At 43.8% G+C, this 25,819-nt stretch overlaps 1 protein-coding gene across 1 annotated transcript; it reads right to left on the minus strand.

Moving 5' to 3' along the window:
- Window positions 1–21,567: 21,567 nt before the first annotated feature.
- Window positions 21,568–23,070, minus strand: LOC120713935 (BTB/POZ and MATH domain-containing protein 1-like). The gene is made up of 2 exons (XM_039999889.1): window positions 22,981–23,070; window positions 21,568–22,887 (listed from the first exon to the last, which is right to left on the minus strand). The coding sequence occupies exon 2, from the start codon at window positions 22,791–22,793 to the stop codon at window positions 21,723–21,725; it is 1,071 nt and encodes a 356-aa protein (XP_039855823.1). The 5' UTR covers window positions 22,794–22,887; window positions 22,981–23,070; the 3' UTR covers window positions 21,568–21,722.
- Between the last annotated feature and the right edge of the window lie 2,749 nt (window positions 23,071–25,819).

Raw genomic sequence — 25,819 nt, forward strand, 5'->3', positions numbered from 1 at the left:
TGGGACTAATAAGTTGCAAGCTCAAGTTTGTAGAATTTTTAGGTCCCATGTATATAATCAAATGTGTCCAATTCGCCGCCGAGATATCCAAAGCATAGTGAAAAAAGTCGAGTTCAATTCACAGCCGCAATGAATTGGATAAGTATAAGTTGAAGTCATAGAACCAGTTAAACCGACGCTATGGAAAAACAATGTGTCGGTGCATTGGACAGTGCATATGGATAACAAGTGAAGAAACACCTTCAGGTTAAATCGACGGTACATCAGCAAGCGTTGGTGCATTGACCTTGGTATTGTATAGAGAGCATGTCAAGAGATTAGGAGCAAAGTCTTCAGCACTGGTTAAACCGACGGTGTGTCGGTACAAGGCGTCGGTGCAATGACGTCAACAAAAGAAGACAAAGTGAAATAGCAATGTAGCATGCCTATAGGAATGGTTAAACCGCTACTCAAGTGTCGGTTAAACCAACGGTTGGCACGTGAGCTCCAGGCAGTTGTCAGAGGTCCAATGGCTAGCTCGGAACTCAGTGTGACCGGTTGAACCACCACTAGCCACCGGTTAAACCGACGCTATGCACAGAAAAGTGGATAACGGCTAGTAACGGCTCTATTGAGTTGGAATCATATATAAGGGCCTCACCCCGTGCATTTCAAGGTTGCTGGAGTCCAGAGAAACCGCATACACATTGAAGAACGTCTCCAAGCCATGGAAGAGCATATTGATCAAATACTTAGGTTTAGCACATGCTTTGTGAGTGGGAGAGCTAGGCTAGCTCAAGATTGAGTGTGAGAGCAAGGTGTTGTACCTTGTGTGCTATGCTTGAGAGCTACTCAAGCTTGTATCTTGGTGTGCCGGCCCCTTGGAGTCTTGGTGACTCGCCGGCAAGTCAATGACCCTCCGGTTTAGTGTGCAGCGGCACCGATGGCTTTGTTCGGGGGACATGGACTGCCCCATCCTTTGTGGAGAAACTCCTTAGTGGAAAGCAGGATCAATGTGATCGGGAACTTGGCATGAGCCTTGGTGGCCTAGCCTTAGTGGCAGGTCAAGGTGTCTCCAGAAGAGACTTGGTGGCCGAGAAGCAATACTCTTGATTGAGTGCTTCAACAACGTGGACTATGGGTGGCTTAGTGCCTACTGATACCACCGGATACATCCTTGTGTTAAGAGTTTGCTTCCCTTCATCACCTCCTTACATTTTTCATATTTTGTATTGCATCTTGTGTGCTTTTACTTTCTTAGTGTAGATCAAACTAGGATTGTCTATATGTTACAAAATTCTTTTGGGGATGAGGGTTTCACACTAGACGAAATGTAGTTGCATATCTAGATAGCATTTTCTAGTTTAAATTTATGTGCTAACTAGTTGTAGCTTTAGGTTAACGTTTTAAGTTGCCTAGTTCACCACTCTCCTCGTAGGCTACAAGCTTCCGATTCCTTCCAATTATACTTTGGCTTGCCATGCATGAATGAGAGTTTTGCATTTTGCTGGCCACGATGAGCATCTCATCTATACCTTTTTTAGTTATATATGAAACAGGCAAATTAAAGCTAAAGATGGAGGGATCATGTTCTTCTCTTTGCCAAACGAAAGCTAAAGGGGAACGAAAGCTGATGGGGTGCTTTGAGACTGCCCCCACGCGGTATGCGTTTCCTTCAAGTATTCCCTGCTGCAATTCGGTAGCAGGCCAATTTGGAGGATGAATCTTCCTCGCCAGCTTGCCGCACTTAATGCTTGTACAGTATGCTCATCTAATCGTCTACTTACTGTGCCTAATATTTTCATACAATTGCGACTCATGAGCTGATGTATAGTAAATTTATGCATATTTTTATTGAATTGTGACCGTTCATCATATTATGTGTTTTATATAAATGAATAGTAGTAGATTGGCCATATAGGTAGATTTTAATCCTAGCTCTGACAGTGGCTTTAACTCACTTGTACTAATATGTGATCCTACACATGCTGATATATGGGGCCAGGGTTTGTGCACACACACGAAGGAAATGAACCCTTCGTCTCCATTTCCTTTCTGCAGCTAGCTAGAGCCTAGAGAGAGATACCATGGAGAGCAGCAGCAGCAAACAAGCAAGCGCGCCATGGAGGCCAAGGAAGTATGTCCTGGTCGGCATGGGCGTCATCCTCGGCGCGAGCGCCCTGATTGTCATCACCTCCATCATCCTCCAGCCCGCGATCATCTCCTCCTCCGCCTCCGACTTCTCCTTCCAGAAGGCTACAGACAACAGTAATAACGTCTTTGCCTTCAACCTGACGTCCCACAACCCCAGCCACCGAGCCGGGTTGGTGTATCGCTACATCTCGGTGAGCGTACAGCTGCAGCACAACGGGAACCCGAGCGTGAGGAAGACGTCGGTGCCAGCGCGCGTGCAGAACTACGGATCGGAGCTCCAACCGGAGAGGAACTCCCAACCTTGAACCTGGCCTGCGCAAAGAGCATGATCGTCGCAGACGCGTTGATACTGTAGAATCTGTAGAACTGATCGTCCAATAACGCCACTACGGCCACTGCGCAGACCATCTCCAAAAAATTGCCGATTGCTCTGCTGCGTGAATTGATCCACCTCCAGCTTGCTTTGTTCCCTCGCGTTGATTATTCCTCGATCAATCCATGAATTCAGAAGCATGTGTGCGCGCGGTGGTTTGATTATTTCAGTGTGAAACAGATATAATTAGCATTTATATATCGTGTGTTGTATTTACTATTTTACTACCTGATGATGATGTGGATTTCAGTGTGTGTGCTTGCATTGTGGCATGCATCAGAGAGGGTCATGCGTATGTGTAATACCATCCAATTAAAAGCTTAATTGATTCTTGTGTAATTCCAGCTGTCATGATTTCTAACAATATTCATTATTTGTTCAGGTACGTATTTTGCATGCATGGATAATACTCCATTCATTATAACCATCCCCGTTAATAAAGTACAAGTGAATTTTACCTAAAAAAGTATAATATTTTCCATTAAATTAAATTATATCTGGCTCCTATTCCTCGTATGCGCCTTCAGAGAACGTCCACATGAGGACACTATTGAAGTATAAGTGAATTATCCTTTATTTCCCATCGATTTAATCTTTTTGGTGTAAATGGTTGGTGCACAGTAGCTCAATCACCATTCTAGAGCGGAGCAACGGTTTGAAACAAAACAAGAATTTGAAAGGGAGAATTTGCATTGGTGCTTGGGATCTGAATGTGTGTGTAGAGGGGCGAGCGCTGAGGTGCAGGGTTGTCTAGTGGTTTTCGGTCGGTGATTGTCTCTGGAATGATTGGCAGACAACATATCTTGCTGAGGGGTTTGGTTTTCTAACATTGCCTCCCTTGGATGAGCGTGGAAGGGAGCTGTTGGAAGGGGAAGGGATCATGGGCCAGCAGAGAAAAGTTCGAGTCAACTGAGAGAGAGAAAGAAAGTGATAGAGAGCTAGAACAGGTTTGCTGCCTCGGAGTTGAGAACGAGAAAGGGACGACGGCGTCGTCCGATATGATTTTGGTGAAACGTGTAGGTGATGAGCTTTTACTTGCTTTCTAGTTGGTGGAGGATATATACCTGGATCGGTCAGGTTGAGTTTTTGGATGATTACTAGCATGGTGCCGGTGCATTGCTACGGTAATATCTATCAATTTATCGGTCTATATAGTGTTCTGTGAGAATAAATTTTATCAGGATCTATATAGGGCTATCAATTTTATGCACTTTCACTTTATGTACAAGTCATGCCATGACCGCAGGAGGCATTGATTATCCGGTTCCGATTGGAATTCCAATTAATTTGTTCGGGTTCCTATTAGAATTCCGATTGGTTTACTCGGGTTCCGATAAGGATTCAGATTTGATGAACCAAGAAAACATTTTTTGCTTTAGAAATAGCACGGATCAGAATAGGGATTAAATTTTGAACCGTCTCGCCTCCGTGAACCAAATGCGCCGTAAAAACTAGGGATATATATTGCTAGCTGATGGATCAGTTGTGACGGACTGAAAACCATGCAATATTATTGATTGATAATTGTGCGTGCAATTGCATTTTTTTAACACAACGTGGCTGGTTTTAGTTTACATCGAGATACGATGATTAACACTAATTCGTGTGATGAGAAATTAATACGAACGAGTACATACATACAGCCAATAATAACATAAAAATTCATGCTTTCAGGCAGTACACCTTGAAGTTCCCAGACGACGGTTGCGCCAGCTGGGCGCTACTTAATTTTGACGTTCACCGGCTCGCACATGAACTTAACGGGGGAGGTTGCGGTGCCCAGCTTGATGTAGTTGGCTACGGACAGCTCGCCGCTCAGCACCATGACCACGCCTTCAACGACCACGCCCTCTACTGTCGCGACATTGGAGAGTTTCTCCTCGGCGTGCTTGCTGGTCACATTAACATCGTACGAGTGCACGAAATACTCCTGCTCCTCCATCTGTGACAGGGATAAGGAAGGCGGATCCAGGTCGAACTCGGCCAGGAGCGACTCGTTCATCGGCGGCGACGTGTCGTAGAGCTTGAGGTGATGTTGCTCTAGCTGATGAACACGGCCTTGCTGGGGTTGTTCGCCTCCAGGTAGAATCTGAAACTGTAGCTGTAGGTGGTGGTACCGTACCTCTGCACGAACACGTCGCTCTGAGCGATGTTGAGCTCGATCGTCGTCCCCGGCTGGAGTACCAGGAGCAGCCCCATGACGAGGACGACCGCGGCGAGCATGGTGACCACCAGTGCCAGCGCAGAGCGCGCCAAGCATAGCCACCGGAACCCAGATGAGCCGGTCTTGCACACGCTGCTGCAGTCTTCTCCTCCCGTGAGTGCCTGCTGGCGGTTGGGCGTAAAATCCGCGTTCGTTCGTTCTCTACTTATGCGATACTCCTATATTGCTGCCAGCATATGATTGTCTTTGTCTGTCGATAACAAAATGTATATTTGAGACGCACATGGCCTGGCATCATTAGTATGAAAATCCCAAAAGAGCTAAATCTGAACATCATGTGCTTATATTCTCTTCACCAAAAGAAAAGAATAAAGCAAAAGCGCACGAAATTCATGAGCGCAGCGCAGCGCGAATAAAGAGAGTAATAGACAGCTTTCAAATGAGATCCAGCTACCTTTTTGCTTTTTAAAACACACGAGGATTATATTAATCGAGCTAGCTAAAGACAGTGAGAATTAGTGCACGTTTTTACACTACTACCTTAAGCGTCCATGGAAACGACGGACGCTACTACACAAAGTATTTTTAGGGGCGGGTTGCGCACCCGCCCCTAGTTTTCGCAACTAAAAATACTTTTTCCAGGAGCAGATAACGTACCCGCCTCCTGAAAATTCATTTCCTGACCTGCCCCTGGAAATGCATTTGTAGGGGCGTGTCATCCCCTCACCCGCCCCTATGAAAATGGATTTTCAGGGGCAGGTGAGGGGGTGGCCCGCCCCTAAAAATGGATTCCCAGCTCGCCAAAAAATTCACCGATTCAAATTTGAAATTTTCAATTCTGTTTTCCGCTATTTTTTAAAATTTGGATTCCCACCAATTTTGATCTATCAAGCTTGTTCGCGATCGAGACATTGAATATGTTTGATAAAAATACTTACGCATACAAAATTAAATTATATGGAAATAAAATATCATTAGAGTACATTATTAAAATGCATATTGAATATATGTTTTTCTCCTATTCCTCTCTAGGAACGCTACTAGAAGCGGCACGGTGCACTTGATTGTCCCACTCACGAAGTCAAATATATTTATCTTCTGTTTCCAATTCTTGTGCTTCATGAAAAACTTTGCCCCTCACATGCATAATGAAACGGCACAAATTGTCGACTACATTTTGAAGTTTTTTCTCGTGGAGCTAGCCATTGTGTTTCTCTGCGTGAATATGCAATTATTGAATCAATGGTAAAATTAAGCAAAGTGCTAGTTACAGTAAAAACAATGAACGCATATGCATCTATCCTTAATAAAGAGTAGCCCTTTACCCATTCGGTATCAGTAGTATATCTCCCTTGCACCCTCATATGGTCGCACATGTAGTACCCACAGAATACGGAACCCACGGGTTGCTTGTGGCACAGGAACCTTGAGCGCATAGTCATTTCCCTTGGTTTCTCGGCGGGATGAGCTCCTCCTTTATGAATGTAGAACCGGTAAGCCCTATTTTAAAATGAAAGAAATGGACCGTTAATTTATATATGTATACTTCTGTAGAGAAATAAGCATGATGTGGATTGGAAAAATAAGAAATTCACTCACAATTGTAGAATTTCTATCAATTCTTTGTATCTCTTGGTTGACCAATCCAAGGAGTCCAATACGAGGATTTTTGAAAGCTTTGTCTATAGATGGAATAGAATCCAGTGATTTCAGAAAAAAAAATATTATGTACGATTTGTAGGCATGTATCAGAGCAATGGTTTATTATATCAAATGGTTGATATTAGACTTACTGGATGTGCTATGGTGCAAATATGACATCCATATCTTCCCATCGTGCCATCATAAGTGATATGTAGGTTGCAACCTTCTTCATGGCCTTTTCGTGAAATTTTTTTTGTTCCTTTTGTTTTTCCTTCTTTGTTTCAAATGGCTTTAGGTAGTCATCGTTGTCCTTCATCCATTTTGGCCCGACATGCCTGGCCTCGCAAATCGCTAGGGGGTCAAGGTACCAGATATTTTTCTTTAAAATAATGGCATCGTTTGTTTGCATCATGTAGAATATAATGAATGACAATTAAATATTTATGCATATACAGTACTTTAGGCCGTAATATAAAACAAATTAGTATCAATGAGACACTTACATGCACCAGAGTTGAACCATTTCAACACCAAGTTTTTGGAGGCAGAATATGTGTTGAAGGTCTTCAAAATCGAGCATAATATCAAAGAGTTGTTGCTCCTTAACTCCAAATGCATCCGGAGGGTGCGGAGCATATATAGTTTTGATCCCAAATCTACGTACCCTGTTGTAGCAATTCTGCATCCTCTGCATAAAAATAGGACAATCCCTTAGTGCCCAGTACGATAGCAAGTCTTTTCCGCACTAAAACTTTATAGGAGCATCGTCTAAGTCTTGAATGTCATCAACAGCAATGTCCCTTTTGTGCTCCGTGTCACTGTGGGGCATGGAAAAGCCCGACCGTCTATTGGCGTTCGAATTTCATCGATTATCCTTTGACTTATCCTTCTTTGCCCTTCCATCAGACTTCTTGTTTGCGGCGTGCCATCTATTCACAATTTCTAAATCTTCCTTGTAGTTTTGGTAAGGCTGTAACACTCGAGGCAGCTCTGATCGGGCCAGCAGAGCTGGGGCCAGTGGAGTATGCTTTCATGATCGGGCCGGTGGCAGAGCTAGTGGTGATATCGGGGCCTATGGGGTTGGCTCTCGTGGTGGTGGTGATCACGAGGCCGTTGGTGATGGCTCTCGTGATACTGGAGCCATTGGTGTTGGCGAAGCCTGTGGTGATGGCTCTCGTGACACTGGAGCCGCTCGTGATGGATCTTGTGGTTGTGGTGATGGCAGAGCCGGTAGTGAATGCTCTAGTGCTGCCCCCTGCTCTTGTTGTTGTGGTGCAGGCGAGATAAGGTCTGGAGCAGAGAAAGGTACCTAACCAACCAGTAAGATATATCGTTTATGACACAGAATGGTGCTGCCGACATATTCTCCAAGGCAATTCTTCCCATCTACTGTGGGGGTGTCTATCTCAGTATCCTCGTAGCTTGATTTCAAGAGTTGCTCCGCTTGTGCACATGCATATAGGGCCGGGATCGGTTTTCCCTCAAATAACCCCCTAGTCGGATGCACTTTGGCCTTGGCAACTTCCTTTGTCTTCCCAGCTCTGCCTATCGGATACAGCAACAAGCAGAGAGTAATACTCATTATAGTATCCATTGGGTATGGCTATGCTGTGGACGAGGTAGCACTGCTCTAAGCACATGCCGCACTCGTTTGGCCAAGTACATGAGGAGGCATGAACACCATCTGTTGCTGCCCCACCTCTTGCGACGGGTTGAACCAAAGTAGCCCTAACTACTGCTGCTCTGCAAATGTTGCTATGAACAAATCTTTAAACTTTGCGTGCATTGCATTCTCTGCTACTACCATGATTTCTTCTTTATAGTGGTCATGGCTCCTGTACCTAGCCCGGTCCTTCTCGAACCCATCCTTGATGCTCAACTTAGAGGATAGGGCTCTGACTCAGCCTCCATGTTCTTTGGATCCAATGGTTGTACTGAGCGCATCCTTCTCCCTATGGGGTTTGAACTTTCCTTGTTTCTAAAGCTCAGCAAGTTCTAACATCTTTTCTGCCACTGCTTCGGTCATGGGTCGATCAAACTTTGGTTTTCCTTCAACTAGCTTTAGCTTCCTTACTTGAATCCACTACCAACCACATTCGTCCAAGCCTTCAAACGGGTCGGGCTGCCCGGCAGCTATTGCCACCTCCCTTTCACACCGCCATTGGTCGACCTTCCTTTGGTACCCACCTAGCCCAAGGTGGACTTTACGTATGTTGCTCCTTGCTAGTTCACTTTGCTTCGGACTTAGGGCTAGATCTTCTTCAGTGGTCTTTTGTCGAACAAACTCTTCCTATTGTGCTGATGTCGCTGAAAACTACAAATGGCGTTAGACCCCTCTTGACGTACTGGGTATTCAGCTGGCTCTTCCATCAGCGAAATGTTTCACCCAACATCGCTTCTTTCTTCCCCTCAGGAACCAACGTCCAATTGGGGATCATTGGATCCAAAACCACCTTTGTTCTGATTATAGCATCGATGGCATTACAAAACTTTGCTATAATGTCCGGGGGATCTATGGGCTCCCCTGCCGCGCTAATTGCATGGACAATAAACTGCCATTCGGGGTATTGGTTTCTTCCTCGCTGACCTCGTTTCCTCTTGTTTTGGCTGTCAAAGGCTGTACTTGCAGGATCCGAACCCGACCTTTCATTTTTTTCCTCTGTTGGGCTAGGGGTCGGCGTTGACGCTTACTCCTTCCTATCGGTGCCGCCTACACAGATCATATGTATCGATAGGTCATTACGCATAGTCTTTGAAGTACATTCTGCCTCGTTTTAATTAATCATGTATTCATTACCTAAGGTGGTTCCTTGTTTTAATTAATCAAACGCCTCCCCTGACTATCTTTCTCTTGCTGCCACCTGTTTCCTACCCAAGCACCCTTGTCCAATCCTAGGGCCCTGCTCGTCCCCAGATTCGACACCGACGTCATCGGACTCCTCGTCCCTAGATTTTTTGCCGACGTCGTGCTCATTGTCCCACTCCATCTGGAATGCAATTTGCTCGATATCATCGTCATGAGGTGCGGTATCATCCCTTCGTGGGGAAGATGACGACGGAGGATCTATTTCCGATTTCTACATTACAAAGCCATCGAAGATAATTTGAATGAGAGATAAACGAACATTTCACATTTAATTTCATGAACATTTCACATTTAAATTAGAATTATTTTGAATAGAAATGCTGCGATTACACATGAAGAATTTCACATTTAAGCCACTATGCAGACCTCTTACTTTGTTATAAAAAAGATTCCGCAACACCTTACAATTATAAAGTAGAAAAAGAATCCCCAATGTCCACTTATATAAATTTCACATCTAAATTACAATTATTTTGAATAAGAAATGCTAGAAATACACACATTATAAAGTAGAATGTGATTCATTAATAATACAAAATAAATAGGAAGTATACATTCAATATATACATCATTAGAGTGTCTCCAAAATTATATAAAACTTTATAACATTCTCAAATTCAAATGGAAAAAAAGAAATAACTTCTATAATGAAAATAACATTCACCACCGGTGCATGCCTAAAACTAGCAAACATCCTTTACAAAAGTAGTAGATCTCGTCACAAAGAAGCTAACAAATTCTAGTTTGCATTTTTTATAATTTTTCTATAATTTTATATTGATTTTACAAATTTGAACTCAGGTTTTACAAATGGGTCCCTAGGTTTTGTGTTTAAGCCCCTACAAAGATCTGAATCATTACAATGTGGCCCTTGGCTGGACTTCATGGTGGGGGAGGTCATGGCCGGCCACAATCTGGTTGCTAGGATCGCCGGTGGCAATGGACAACTGAGGGAGGAGCAAGAGGAGGTCAAGATGAACCTGTACACGGATTCGGGGAGGGCGGAGGTGGCCAGAGACGGGCGGCCCATGGCGAGTAGGGCCGGCGCCAAACTCGAGCTCGGCGTGGGTCGCCGAGGGCGTGCGAATCTGGGGTGGCGGCTCGGATCCGGTGATGGTGCGCAGAGGAGGCGCCGCAGGGGAGGTTGGGGAGGACGAGATGGTGGCGGCACCGCAGGGTGGGGGGCGATCCCGGGGTGGCAGCGGCGGGACAGGGTGGAGGCGGTGGGGGGCTGAGGCGGAGGTGAAGGGAGGCCGGGTGGCGGCGGCGGGACGGGGTGGAGGCACAGGGAGGTCGGTGCATGAGCTGGAGCAGCAGCACCGGTGTCGAGTGGGGGCCCGGATGGCAGCGGCAGGCTGGACCAGAAGCAGGTGGTGGAGCACGAAAATTTTGGGCAGCCTGACGGTGTACTCAGCCACGAACTCGAAAATTTTGCTAAGTGTTGGAAGGAAGAGGGTATATATAGAGAGTCATTTGTAGGGGTGGATGATACCCCCCACCCGGCCCCTACAAATAATTTTCCATTTTTTTGCGAAATTTTTACCATAAGCATATTGAGATATGTAGAACATAAAAAATATCAAAATCAAATTGCAGTGTATATAAGTAATAAAAGTGTTGAAACCACAATGTGTACCAATGTCACATTATTATCTTATACAACTCAAGGCTAACTTTATGTTTTCCATAATCTTGAACACTAAAGGTGTTGAATTATATTTTTCGTATTTTTCTCTAGTTCTATAGGTCAATATATGCTTATGGTAAAAATTTCACATTTTTTATGTATTTTGTTATTTTATTTTAATTAAATAAATTTTTAAAATAAATTTAGAAAGCTATTTGTAGGAGCGGGTGCGGGCCTCACCCACCCCTAAAAATGAATTTGTACATTAATATCATAATCATATTGTGATATATAAAACATAAGAAAAATATCATAATCGAATTGAAGTGTATGTTATTAATATCAATTTATATGTACTGATCGCAATTATTATATGTACTAACATAAAATATAGAAAACACATTAAAAAAATAACAAGCATATATTTCAATATAAATAATGAGTCCAAGTGTCATTATAGTAAGCCTGATATTCTACAATTACTTTCGCACATTAATAGTTCTCATACTTATAATTATTTCAGAATACATGAACGCATAAGATATATTTAAGTGTTAACAATTCTCGATTCGCCATCTTTTCGTGCCCAAGGCTTGTTTTCTTTTCTTATGCCTGCTTCTATAATCTTCATCTTCTGAGGTAGGTCTGTTAAGAGGTTCATCTCATCATACTGATTATATTCTTCCACATCGTCGATACCCTCAACTCCTATGATATCTTATTTTCCAGGGATGACAATGTGTTTTGTCTTCTTTGCAGGATCAGCTATGTAGAGTATCTGTGCGACCTGTGAAGCAAGTACCCATGTGTCATCTTTATAACCAATATTGTTGAGGTCGACAATCGTGAGCCTATAGCCGTCTACCTCAACACCTTTTGGGTGTTTGACCCAACGACACTGAAAGACTAGGATTTGTATATTGGAACCATTGTGCACTTTCCATATATCATCTATGATACCGAAATATATTGTACTTTTCCTAGTTCTCTCGTCTAAGGCCTCAATATGAGCACCACTGTTCTGCGACACGGTCTTCTTGTTCTTGGTGGCGGTATAGAATAGATATCCATTAATATCATATCCTTGACATGATGTGACCTGGCTAGATGGACTAGCTGCCAATCTTTTGATCATTCGCTCCTCCACGATCTCCCCATCTGGTAGATCCAGGTCCTTCAACCAGTCAGTCGATGCTTGTGCTCTCTTATGACCCAATCATCCGAGCGGTCGTTACTTTCTGCATGAATTGTGCTCAAGTGTTCGTTGACTAAAGGTGTCATTATCATGAGGTGCTGCAAGATGCTATAATATGCTGGTTGCACATCTTTGAGTTCTTTGTCGATGAAGATTTTTCTTCCAACTGTGCCCACACCTTCCAACCTCCCCAAAAAGCGTGGAATAGGCAAACCAAGGGACACATTATCCTTTAGGTAACCTAGGCAAGACTCGATGACTTCCTCAGTATCGTATCCCTCTATAAAGGACCCCTCAGGATGAGCTCGATTCAGTACGTACTGGTTGAGAATGCATATGAAATGCTCATATGTCCACATTTTGTGTAGGTAAAGTGGACCAAGTGCCCATATCTGATCGACCATATGAATCATTAGGTATTCTGTTATATCAAAAAATCCTAGAGGAAAGCACATCTTGAGTTGCACCATAGTCTCCCTAATGAATTCTTGGAGATCCTACAATTCATCTTCATCGATTACCTTTTGTGAAATCCTATTGAAGAAGTAACACAACCGAGTGATTATCATCTTTACATATACTGGCTTGATCGCTCTGATTGCAATCGGGAGGAACACTGTCAGCAGCACATGACAATCATGACAGTTATAGCCGCATAGTGAGAGATCTTTCATCGAGACTAGTTTCCTTATGTTCGACGTGAAACGACTCGGGACTCTGATCCCTCTTAAGCTATCGTACATTGCCTTCTTCTCATCATGTGTCAAGTTGTAGCTAGCTAAGGGAGTTCATATCTGTCATTCCATTTATGCATAGGGTGAAGATCTTGTCTTATATTCATGGCTACCAAGTCTTGATGCGACTTCAAGGTATCCTTTGTTTTAGCCAATGTCTCCAAAAGGAGCCCAATTGTGTTACTAAACACATTCTTCTTCAGGTGCATACCATCGATTGCATGGCGGACCTCAAGATCCGCCCAATATGGAAAGTATTTATAGAACATGGACTATTTCTTGAATAGTACGCCATCGATAGGTGACTTATCTCTCTTTCTCTTCTTCCCATCATTCTTCTTCTTTCCATAAGTGACCTGGATGGTCCGGACCATATTGAAAACATAGTGCATGTCCCTTTGTACTAGAGTAGAATGTAATTCAAACTTGCCATCAAAAGAACTATAGAACTTACTTCGGTGCCTATCTCCTTCCACCAAGAAGCGCCTGTACCCAAGGTAAACTACCTTTGGAGAACCTTCCAGGAAAGACGATACGGTACCATCCACGCACACCATGCATCCCGTCCTACCTTTGATCTATCCTAATTAAAAGGCTGCCGTGCAAAACCATCAAAGATATCGATACCCTCCTTCCATAAAGTTTCTATCTCTTGCATCAGAGGCTCCAGAAAAACATCTATATCGATGCCAGGATGCTTGGGGCCCTGTATAAGGACTGATAAGGGGTTGTGTCCCGATCTTCCGAGAGGTATGATAAACTTGATTGGGTGGAGATCTCGACGTTGATGATCCAAGGCTCCGAGCGATCGGTTCCTCGTAATCACTACACCACTGCTCCGTTGGTTATCGTCAGTGTCACACGAATGACCTCTCCATGAAGGCTTATCCCTGCAAGCGCAATCAAGAACACAAGCAAGAACAGTAGTTGCAATCAAAACAGACTTGATTACGAGTTGGGGTCTCACAAACCGATGAACGGCGACATTGTTCCATGACAGAAATAATCTAAGCAAAACCCAACTCTATCTCGCAGCGACGGCTGAGTATAAATAGAGTTTTGGGCGTGGCTAACCCTAGAGACGCGTCCTTAAGGGACTCCAACACGATAATTGGGCCAACGGCCTGTTTAGGTGGCGCAGCACCCTGGACAGATTCTGTCCATCATCTTGCGATGCGAATTCCCATTGACTCAGAAGTCCAAATGGGTTGAAACCAATGCCATTGGAAGCCTTACGTTTTTAAGTTTCCATACATATGTGGATCACCAAATTCGGAGCCCGTTTGTGGCCTGGGCGACTAGTTTAGTGAACGCTGGTCCTAGAATCCAAAATATAGTCAAAGTCGAGTTTGTGTAGAGGTTGCAAATCAATTGGAGCACCAGGATTAATACCATACACTACCATAAATGGACTTAACTTGGTTATAGAGTGAATGGATCTATTATAAGCAAACTCAATATGCGGCCCAATGTACTAATATTTCCCATGGACCAATATGGTCAGCCCAGATATATTCATCTTGAGGGTACCCCAAGCCTCCAGGTCTTTTTTTTTTCTTTCTGTTCTGCTGATTGTTTGCTTCTTTTTGAAGCCTCTGTTGGTTGGTGCAAGCTTGCCTTTCTCATTCATGGCGGACGGGAAATCCTCAATTTTCTTCCGTTTCTTGTATACGTTGGTTTTGTTAATTTGGTTTCTCGTACTTTTCTTTACCTTCCATTTTCTTCCTACCGTCACTTTCTTTACTTTTCTTCCAATTTTGCTAATCTATTTAGGAGAGATGAGAGAACCCGATGCAAACCAATTGTTGGCATGTGCAGCCTAAGTAAAATGATCATGTTTGCCCCTATTTATTATCCATATTTAGCGCTAATTGATTCTTGCATGCACATAGAATTTCTAAATAGGGTAGGATGACTTGTTTTTTGGACAAATTTTGAATCCTAGAATAACTTGTTTTTTGGGATGGAGAGAGTAGAGAGTACCAGCCCTGAGCTTTCAAATGAGATCTAACTACCTTTCACTTTTTAAAAATAAAATAAACAAAATTTAGAAAGGGAACAGTCACGTTAGAATTGGTTCTATCCATGCATTTATTGGCGTTGGAACTAGGTATCTTTAACTTTGATTCTTGGCGTGCATCTTTTCGTTTTTCTATCTATTCTTATTATTTTATTTATATTATATATATTATATTTATATATTATTATATCCTCTAGAGTACGGATTAAGTTTTTCTAGATCCACCCAACTAAACGTCCCCCGCTAAGTAGCTAAAGCGCTATGTACCCAAAAGTATGATGTGCACTCTACCAAAAGTGTACCGACTAATAAAACTCTACCAAAATCTATGGTTCATAATCCTTGTATGATGTGCACTCGATCCAATGGCTAGTCTTGTTTGGATCATCCCTGGCTTCAACGCATCCCTTCCCGACCTCTCTCCCGCGCGATGTCCACATCATCGGACGCGGTTCGAGTCCCATCTCCTCTCCTTTTCCTTTCTCCCCCTAAATCCGGCGCTCCTTGCTGGCAAGAGCGAGCGACGGCGCTCGGGCAGAGAATCTAGCGCTGCCAGCAGTGCGAGTGCTGCGGCTCCCTCCCTCCCCTCAGATCCTAGTAGGGTTGAAAACGGAACAGGATTTTCCCATTCTGACCAGCACCGAATCCCGTATAAACCGATCGTGTACCGTTTCGGCATGGAAAAATGAGAACAGAAAAAAAAACAGGAAAAACGGGAACGGAAATAGGAGAGGGCGTTTCCCGACCGTTTTCGTAGTTACTGTATTTCATCCAGGAATTCCTGCCGGTTGTTCCTATATATATAGACCTAAACCTCGTATTCAGCCCACATAACCATTTAGCCTAGCACCTCCCCCGCACTCCCTCTCGGCCCGGCCCACTCCAGCCTCCACTCCAACAAAACCCTCCAAACCCTAGTCCTTTCTCCCCGAACTGGATTGAACCGGTTTTGCACCCATCGAGTTCCCTACTCTCTAACCTTTCACCTTGATCAAATCATGCTCGAAACAGAACCTTATCTCAGTTTTGATGTTTTTCAGTGATACTGCTTTGTCATCACTGCCAGCTCTGATGACCGGCACTATCTCTCTAAAACCCTAATTCTAATAAGATCAACCCGAACCTTGCGAAACCCTAGATCAATCTGTATTGGCAGTTGTCGTTTTTCCGGTCCAAACCAATGTTCATCTTCCTCGGTCTGTTTCCACTTGTGGGGCCCGCTTGTGGGAGATGCCTGTCAGTATTTTACTATCTTAGGACACCGTATGTCTATTCTGAAGCGGGTAAACAGGCCGGGTGTATTGCATGCTTAGGGTTATCCTTTACTGAGCGTGAATCCCCAAACTGATGAATGACTGCATGCAGGTATGATTAGTGTAAGGAACATGGCCCCATCAAGCCATAGTTTGTGATTTTAGTGATTGTGTGCCAACATAATCAATGGGACTAACAAGTTGCAAGCTCAAGTTTGTAGAATTTTTTGGTCCCATGAATATAATCAAATGTGTCCAATTCGCGCCGAGATATCCAAAGCATAGTGAAAAAAATTGAGTTCAATTCACAGCCGCGATGAATTGGATAAGTATAAGCTAAAGTCATAGAACCAGTTAAACTGACACTTCGGAAAAATAATGTGTCAGTGCATTGGACAGTGCATATGGATACCAAGTGAAGAAACACCTTCAAGTCAAATCGACAGTACATCAGCAGGCGTCGGTGCATTGACCTTCGTATTGTATAGAGAGCATGTCAAGAGATCAGGAGCAAAGTCTTCAGCACTGGTTAAACCAACAGTGTGTCGGTACAAGGCGTCGGTGAAATAACGTCAACAAAAGAAGACTAAATGAAATAGCAATGTAGCATGCCTATAGGAACGGTTAAACCGCTACCCATGTGTCGGTTAAACCGGCGGTTGGCACGTGAGCTCCAGGCAGTTGTCAGAGGTCCAACAGCTAGCTCGGAGCTCAGTGTGACTGGTTGAACCGCCACTAGCCACCGGTTAAACCGACGCTTTGCACAGAAAAGTGGATAACGGCTAGTAACGGCTCTATTGAGTTGGAATCCTATATAAGGGCCTCACCCCAGGCATTTCAAGGTTGCTGGAGTCCAGAGAAACCACATACACATTGAAGAAGTGTCTCCAAGCTATGGAAGAGCATATTGATCAAACACTTAGGTTTAGCACATGCTTTGTGAGTGAGAGAGCTAGGCTAGCTCAAGATTGAGTGTGAGAGCAAGGTGTTGTACCTTGTGTGCTATGCTTGAGAGCTACTCAAGCTTGTATCTTGGTGTGCCGGCCCCTTGGAGTCTTGGTGACTCGCCGGCAAGTCAATGACCCTCCGGCTTGGTGTGGAGCGGCGCCGATGGCTTTGTTCGTGGGACATGGAGTGCCCCATCCTTTGTGGAGAAACTCCTTAGTGGAAAGCAGGATCAATGTGATCGGGAACTTGGCATGAGCCTTGGTGGCCTAGCCTTAGTGGCAGGTCAAGGTGTCTCCACAAGAGACTTGGTGGCCGAGAAGCAATACTCTTGATTGAGTGCTTCAACAATGTGGACTAGGCGTGGCTTAGTGCCTACTGATACCACCGGATACATCCTTGTGTTAAGAGTTTGCTTCCCTTCATCACCTCCTTACATTTCTATATTTCATATTGCATCTTGTGTGTTTTTACTTTCTTAGTGTAGTTCAAGCTAAGATTGGCTATAGGTTGTAAAATTCTTTTGAGGATGAGGGTTTCACACTATATGTACTAGATGAACTGTAGTTGCACATCTAGATAGCATTTTCTAATTTAAATTTATGTGCTAAAGAGTTGGAGCTTTAGGTTAAAGTTTTAAGTTCCCTAGTTCACCTCTCTCCTCTTAGGCTACAAGCACCCGATTCCTTCCAATTATACTTTGGCTTGCCGTGCATGAATGAGAGTTTTGCATTTTGCTGGCCACGATGAGCATCTCATCTATACCTTTTTCAGTTATATATGAAACGGGCAAATTAAAGCTAAAGATGGAGGGATCATGTTCTCTTTGCCAAACGAAAGCTAAAGGGTAACGAAAGCTGATGGGGTGCTTTGAGACTGCCCCCATGCGGTATGCGTTTCCTTCAAGTATTCCCTGCTGCAATTCGGTAGCAGGCCAATTTGGAGGATGAATCTTCCTCGCCAGCTTGCCGCACTTAATGCTTGTACAGTATGCTCATCTAATCGTCTACTTAGTGTGCCTAATATTTTCATACAATTGCGACTCATGAGCTGATGTGTAGTAAATTTATGCATATTCGATGATTATATATATTTTTATTGAATTGTGACCGTTCATCATATTATGTGTTTTATATAAATGAATAGTAGTAGATTCGCTATATAGGTAGATTTTAATCCTAGCTCTGATAGTGGCTTTAACTCACTTGTACCTTCCTTGTTTCTGAAGCTCGGTAAGTTCTAACATCTTTTCTGCCACTGCTTCGGTCATGGGTCGATCAAACTTTGGTTTTCCTTCAACTAGCTTTAGCTTCCTTACTTGAATCCACTACCGGCTACATTCGTCCAAGCCTTCAAATGGATCGGGCTGCCCGGCAGCTATTGCCACCTCCCTTTCACGCTACCACTGGTCGACCTTCCTTTGGTACCCACCTGGCCCAAGGTGGACTTTATGTATGCTGCTCTTTGCTAGTTCACTTTGCTTCTGACTTAGGGCTAGAGCTTCTTCAATGGTCTTTTATCGAACAAACTCTTCCTATTGTGCTGGTGTGATGTCGCCGAAAACAGCAAATGGCGTTAGACCCCTCTGGACGTACTGGGTATTCAGCTGGCTCCACCATCGGCGAAATGTTCCACACAACATCTTTCGAGAATAATTCTTTGCTTGATCTTTAGTTGGGCAGAATAAAAGTTCTGCTCAACAATTGCCACATCGCTTCTTTCTTCCCCTCAGGAACCAACATCCAACTGGGGATCATTGGAACCAACGTCCAACTAGGGATCGTTGGATCCAAAACCACCTTTGTTTTAATTATAGCATCGATGGCATTACAAAACTTTGCTATAATCTCCGGGGATCTATGGGCTCTCCTGCCATGCTAATTGCATGGACCGTAAACTGCCATTCGGGGTATTGGTTTCTTCCTCGCTGACCTCGTTTCCTCTTGTTTTGGCTGTCAAAGGCTGTACTTGCAGGATCCAAACCCGACCTTTCATTTTTTTCCTCTGTGGGGCTAGGGGGTCGGCGTCGACGCTTACTCCTTCCTATCGGTGCCGCCTACACAGATCATACGTATCGGCAGGTCATTACGCAGTCTTTGAAGTACAATCTGCCTCATTTTAATTAATCATGTATTCATTACCTGAGGTGGTTCCTTGTTTTAATTAATCAAACGCCTCCCCTGACTGTCTTTCTCTTGCCGGAACAGGGTGTGGATCAAGCGGATCGTGCCACCTGTTTCCTACCCAAGCACCCTTGTCCAATCCTAGGGCCCTGCTCGTCCCCAGATTCGACACTGATGTCGTTGGACTCCGCATCCCTAGATTTTTTGCCGACGTCGTGCTCGTTGTCCCACTCCATGTGGGATGCAATTTGCTCGATATCATCATCTTGATGTGCGGCATCATCCGTTCGTGGGGAAGATGATGATGGAGGATCCATTTCCGACTTCTACATTACAAAGCCATCGAAGATAATTTGAATGAGAGATAAATGAACATTTAATTTCATGAACATTTCACATTTAAATTAGAATTATTTTGAATAGAAATGCTGCGAATACACATTAACAATTTCACATTTAAGCCACTGTGCAGACCTCTTACTTTGTTATAAAAAAGAATCTGCAACACTTAGCAATTATAAACTAGAAAAAGAATCCCCAGTGTCCACTTATATAAATTTCACATCAAAATTACAATTATTTTGAATTAGAAATGCTAGAAATACACACATTATAAAGTAGAATGTGATTCATTAATAATACAAAATAAATAGGAAGTATACATTCAATATATACATCATTAGAGTGTCTCCAAAATTATATAAAACTTTATAACATTCTCAAATTCAAATGGAAAAAAAGAAATAACTACTATAATGAAAATAACATTCACCACCAGTACATGCCTAAAACTAGCAAACATCCTTTATAAAAGTAGTAGATCTCGTCACAAAGAAGCTAGCAAATTCTAGTTTGCAATTTTATATTTTTTCTACAATTTTATATTGATTTTACAAATTTGAACTCAGGTTTTACAAATGGGTCCCTAGGTTTTGTGTTTAAGCCCCTACAAAGATCTGAATCATTACAATGTGGCCCTTTGCTAGATTTCATGGTGGGGGAGGTCATGGCCGGCCACAATCCGGTTGCTAGGCTCGCCGGTGGCGATGAACAACTGAGGGAGGAGCAAGAGGAGGTCAAGTTGAACCTGTACGCGGTTTCGGGGCGGGCGGAAGTGGCCAGAGACGGGCGGCCCATGGCGAGCAGGGCCGGCGCCAAACTCGAGCTCGGCGCGGGTCGCCGAGGACGTGCGAATCTGGGGTGGCAGCTCGGATCCGGTGATGGTGCACGGAGGGGAGGTTGGGGAGGACGAGATGGTGGCGGCACCGGCAGGGAGGGGGGCGGTCCCGGGGTGGCAGTGGCGGGCCCGGGTGGAGGCGGTGGGGGGCTGAGGCGGAGGTGAGGGGAGGCCGGGTGGCGGCGGCGGGACGTGGCGGAGGCACAGGGAGGTCGGTGCATGAGCCGGAGCAGCGGCACCGGTGTCGTGCGGGGGGCCGGAGTGGTAGCGGTACGCTGGAGCGGAAGCGGGTGGAGGAGCACGAAAATTTTGGGTAACTTCCGGAAGATGGATAATCTTTCTATATCTTTATTTATTTTTAAGGCGAATAAAGTTTTCACCTAAGTTTGATTTCGTCCGTCTTGTATTATTGATAGTTAGGCCTTAGTCCATTCCGTATGCGAGTCGAGCCAACCCCCTCCGGCCACAACTTGATAATGCAAATCCCTACAAATTAATGCGTGGTCACCAATACGTATCCGATAGTTATACTAACTTTATCTGTAGCAACGCACGGGCATAATTGCCTAGTGCATCTATAAAACCCACTAGATCTAAATTAGATTCAATATTTTTTGAGAAATATTTTAACATTTTGACATAATAGATTCAACAGCTTTTATAAACTACTCCTTTTAAGTTCACCAATTGTCTCGTGCAGCACAACTACTCCTTCCAGTATATATGTGTCACACACCAAAATTTCAATTTTGGGTTGTGAATATTCTTTTGAATATAATTGTCCATCTTCTGAATATTTTAAGAATTTTCCACAATTTTCTGGCAATTATTCTCATTTTCGTAATAGATTCATCACGAGAAGTTTGTTTCATTAACTGAAAATATGAACATACTTCTCGTTTCAGTGTATACACATTCTAGAATTATGAACAGGAGTGTATACCGCAGACTTGTACCGGCAAATATTGGAGGCAAAATAAACGCCTTAAGAGTGTCAAAGTTCTCCTAGCAATGATTGTAGCCATCAATAATTAATAATATTCTATCATTATGCTAACACTGAATTATAATGGATGATTAGTGCACCATAGCATTAGAAGCAAATAGACTACTGTCTGCATGTGTCCATTATTCGTGAAAGGGTATGTACAAAGAACAGAGAGATTTTGCACACAAATAGTGACGTTATACAGTGGGAATACCAAGTATATATGGAGAAAAGTAAGCAATTCGCAGATCAAGCCGTTCAACAGATAAAGCAATGCAAGCAGACTGCTTAGAAAACTTAAATATGGATAGAGCACAGGATGAAGTTGTCTATCAAACTTGATCATTTTTAGATTCATCTAATGCTGAGTTGCTCAATGCTAAAATTATAACAAACGTCTATGGCAGAATCTCTCAAACTATTTGGTGTAATATAAGAACTAACTAACACTGATGCGCAGCGCAGCAAGATATGAGCTCCTTATGCTTTATGTAGCTTCCTTGACTTCTCAAATAAATCTACTAGTGCAGAAGGGCAGGTTGTCTTCAGATTCTTATAACCTTGGGTTGCTACCACTGAATCCATCACACTTGATGAGCTGGTGATAAACTCTAGGCAAATATCTTTAAGCCTGTCGCAGTTATGCTGATAAGCCAATGCCATTGTAGCTGATACAGTCTCCACATCAATATTCTTACGAAGAATGCTTTGGCATACCAATTTGAGCCTGTCGACAGCATATCTATCAGCAGCCACGAGCAAATGCTGGATCATTTCTCTCTCGACATCTCCATCCAGAGCATCCATGTCAGGTAAAGAATCGGTATAGATGAAATGCAGCAGGGCTCTAAAAACTTCCGGTTGCATCTCTTCGATGGTCACTAGCTGTTCCTTCGCCTCCCTCATTCGCCCAAACAGCCGCGCTTTGAAAACTGGTGACCTCATCGCAAGCACCAGCTTGTGCGCTGCAAATGTCTCTCCCCCAACAATGAATCTGACATCCACTCCCTCCTCTGCATCCAAAAAGTTCCAAAGATGCTCCCCTATGTTGGATGGCGGGACCTCAATTTCATTCAGTAACACAGGCGCAGATACATGTGGTCCTCTCCTTACAGTTGTAATGCATTGGATGGTGAGGTGATCATCCCGAAGGTACGGCGATGCTTCGAACACGCCCCGCTGCATGAAAGAGGCAGTCTGTGGAGAAAATCTGCTAAGATCACCGGAATTGAACACCCTCAGATCCGTCTTGCTCACTGACGTCGGCAGCCCGGTGGTCTGGTCGACCAGGCTCAGGTCGCAGCTGGCCCGCGCTCTGGTGTCCTTGCTCAGGAGCTCGAGGTAAACTGAGATGTAATTCATGCTGGCCGTGTGGAATCCGTCGGGGTAGAAGCGGATGGCCCAGTCGAATCCACCGACGGAGAATGTTCCTGACATGATGAACTCCCCGTTACCTATACCCCGATGCTTGCTGTAATCAAAGATCTCGAAGACATGTTTGCCTTGCTCCGTCACCGCGGTGCACGTCGACACTGTCGTGGGAGCCGTCATGTGGCCGGCGAGGTGTCGGGACTGCGACAAGGTGGGAGGCCCGAGCGGAGGAATCGGCGCGGTGGCGGCGGCAAGCCTCCAGTGCCGGCGTGCCCTAGATATCCGATTGGAACAAGGAAAAAAGAAAAGCCATGTTTCAGACGGGAATGCGAGAGTGAGAGAAGAAATCTTGTCGGATGCGACCAACCTTCAGCAGATGGCAGCAGAAGGCGGCGGTGGCGGCGGAGAAATCGCGGGGCCGGGAGAAGACGAAGAGACGACGCCAGGAGGATTCCACCAGGACTCCACGGGATCGTTTACAAAGTGGTTCTTATGTAACTTCCGGAAGATGGATAATCTATCTATATCTTTATTTATTTTTAAAGCGAATAAAGTTTTCATCTAAGTTTGATTTGGTCCGTCTTGTATTATTGATAGTTAGGCCTTAATCCATTCTGTATGCGAGTCGAGCCAACCCCCTCCGCCCACAACTTGATAACGCAAATACCTACAAATTAATGAGCGGTCACCAATACGTATCCGATAGTTATACTAACTTTATCCGTAGCAATGCACGGGCATAATTGCCTAGTGCATCTATAAAATCCACTAGATCTAAATTAGATTCAATATTTTTTGAAAAATATTTTAACATTAGATTCAACAGCTTTTATAAACTACTCCTTTTAAGTTCACCAACTGTCTCGTGCAGCACAACTACTCCTTCCAGTATATATGTGTCACACACCAAAATTTCAATTTTGGGTTGTGAATATTCTTTTGAATATAATTGTCCATCTTCTGAATATTTTAAGAATTTTCTAGAATTTTCTGGCAATTATTCTCATTTTCCCTACAGCCACTATCGGAAACTGTCTCTTTTCCTAGTGCAATCCTTTGGGCACTCAACAAACAATCAATTTGCCAAGTTTAGCATAAAAAACTTATGGAAAACATTATACACTCGGCAAATAGCCTGTATCCTATAGTGAGCTAAATCCATTTAATGGAGTGTTCTAGAATTTTTTTCGGGAGCTTCAAGTATTTTATTTGGACTCCTTGTATCCCAAACTATCTCCAAGATTTTCCTTGGAATTATTTTTTGGATTTTTGGTATATATGTTTTTTGGATAAAAGGATTCATCTAGACTTTTCTAGATTTATTTTAAGTCAAAATATATTCTGAGCAATTGAAATACTTTCTCTTTTCTCCCCGAACTGGATTGAACCGGTTTTGCCCCCATCGAGTTCTCTACTATCTAACCATTCACCTCGATCAAATCATGCTCGAAACAGAGCCTTATCTCAGTTTTGATGTTTTTCAATGATACTGTTTTGTCATCACTGCCAGCTCTGGTGACCAGCACTGTCTCTCTAAAACCCTAGTCCTAATAAGATCAACCGAACCTTGCGAAACCATAGATCAATCCGTACTGGCAGTTGTCCTTTTTCCGTTCCAAACCAATGTTCATCTTCCTCGGTCTGTTTCCACTTGTGGGGCCTGCTTGTGGGAAATGCCTGTCAGTATTTTACTATTTTAGGACACCCTATGTCTATTCTCAAGCGGGTAAATAGGCCGGGTGTATTGCAGGCTCAGGGTCGTCCTTTACTGAGCGCGAATCCCCAAACTGATGAATGACTACATGCAGGTATGATTAGTGTAAGGAACATGGCCCCATCAAACCATAGTTTGTGATTTTACTGATTGTGTGACAACATAATCAATGGGACTAATAAGTTGCAAGCTCAAGTTTGTAGAATTTTTAGGTCCCATGTATATAATCAAATGTGTCCAATTCGCCGCCGAGATATCCAAAGCATAGTGAAAAAAGTCGAGTTCAATTCACAGCCGCAATGAATTGGATAAGTATAAGTTGAAGTCATAGAACCAGTTAAACCGACGCTATGGAAAAACAATGTGTCGGTGCATTGGACAGTGCATATGGATAACAAGTGAAGAAACACCTTCAGGTTAAATCGACGGTACATCAGCAAGCGTTGGTGCATTGACCTTGGTATTGTATAGAGAGCATGTCAAGAGATCAGGAGCAAAGTCTTCAGCACTGGTTAAACCGACGGTGTGTCGGTACAAGGCGTCGGTGCAATGACGTCAACAAAAGAAGACAAAGTGAAATAGCAATGTAGCATGCCTATAGGAATGGTTAAACCGCTACTCAAGTGTCGGTTAAACCAACGGTTGGCACGTGAGCTCCAGGCAGTTGTCAGAGGTCCAATGGCTAGCTCGGAACTCAGTGTGACCGGTTGAACCACCACTAGCCACCGGTTAAACCGACGCTATGCACAGAAAAGTGGATAACGGCTAGTAACGGCTCTATTGAGTTGGAATCATATATAAGGGCCTCACCCCGTGCATTTCAAGGTTGCTGGAGTCCAGAGAAACCGCATACACATTGAAGAAGCGTCTCCAAGCCATGGAAGAGCATATTGATCAAATACTTAGGTTTAGCACATGCTTTGTGAGTGGGAGAGCTAGGCTAGCTCAAGATTGAGTGTGAGAGCAAGGTGTTGTACCTTGTGTGCTATGCTTGAGAGCTACTCAAGCTTGTATCTTGGTGTGCCGGCCCCTTGGAGTCTTGGTGACTCGCCGGCAAGTCAATGACCCTCCGGTTTAGTGTGGAGCGGCACCGATGGCTTTGTTCGGGGGACATGGACTGCCCCATCCTTTGTGGAGAAACTCCTTAGTGGAAAGCAGGATCAATGTGATCGGGAACTTGGCATGAGCCTTGGTGGCCTAGCCTTAGTGGCAGGTCAAGGTGTCTCCAGAAGAGACTTGGTGGCCGAGAAGCAATACTCTTGATTGAGTGCTTCAACAACGTGGACTAGGGGTGGCTTAGTGCCTACTGATACCACCGGATACATCCTTGTGTTAAGAGTTTGCTTCCCTTCATCACCTCCTTACATTTTTCATATTTTGTATTGCATCTTGTGTGCTTTTACTTTCTTAGTGTAGATCAAACTAGGATTGTCTATATGTTACAAAATTCTTTTGGGGATGAGGGTTTCACACTAGACGAAATGTAGTTGCA

Source organism: Panicum virgatum, chromosome 6K, assembly GCF_016808335.1.
Source record: "Panicum virgatum strain AP13 chromosome 6K, P.virgatum_v5, whole genome shotgun sequence".
NCBI classification, from domain to species: domain Eukaryota; kingdom Viridiplantae; phylum Streptophyta; class Magnoliopsida; order Poales; family Poaceae; genus Panicum; species Panicum virgatum.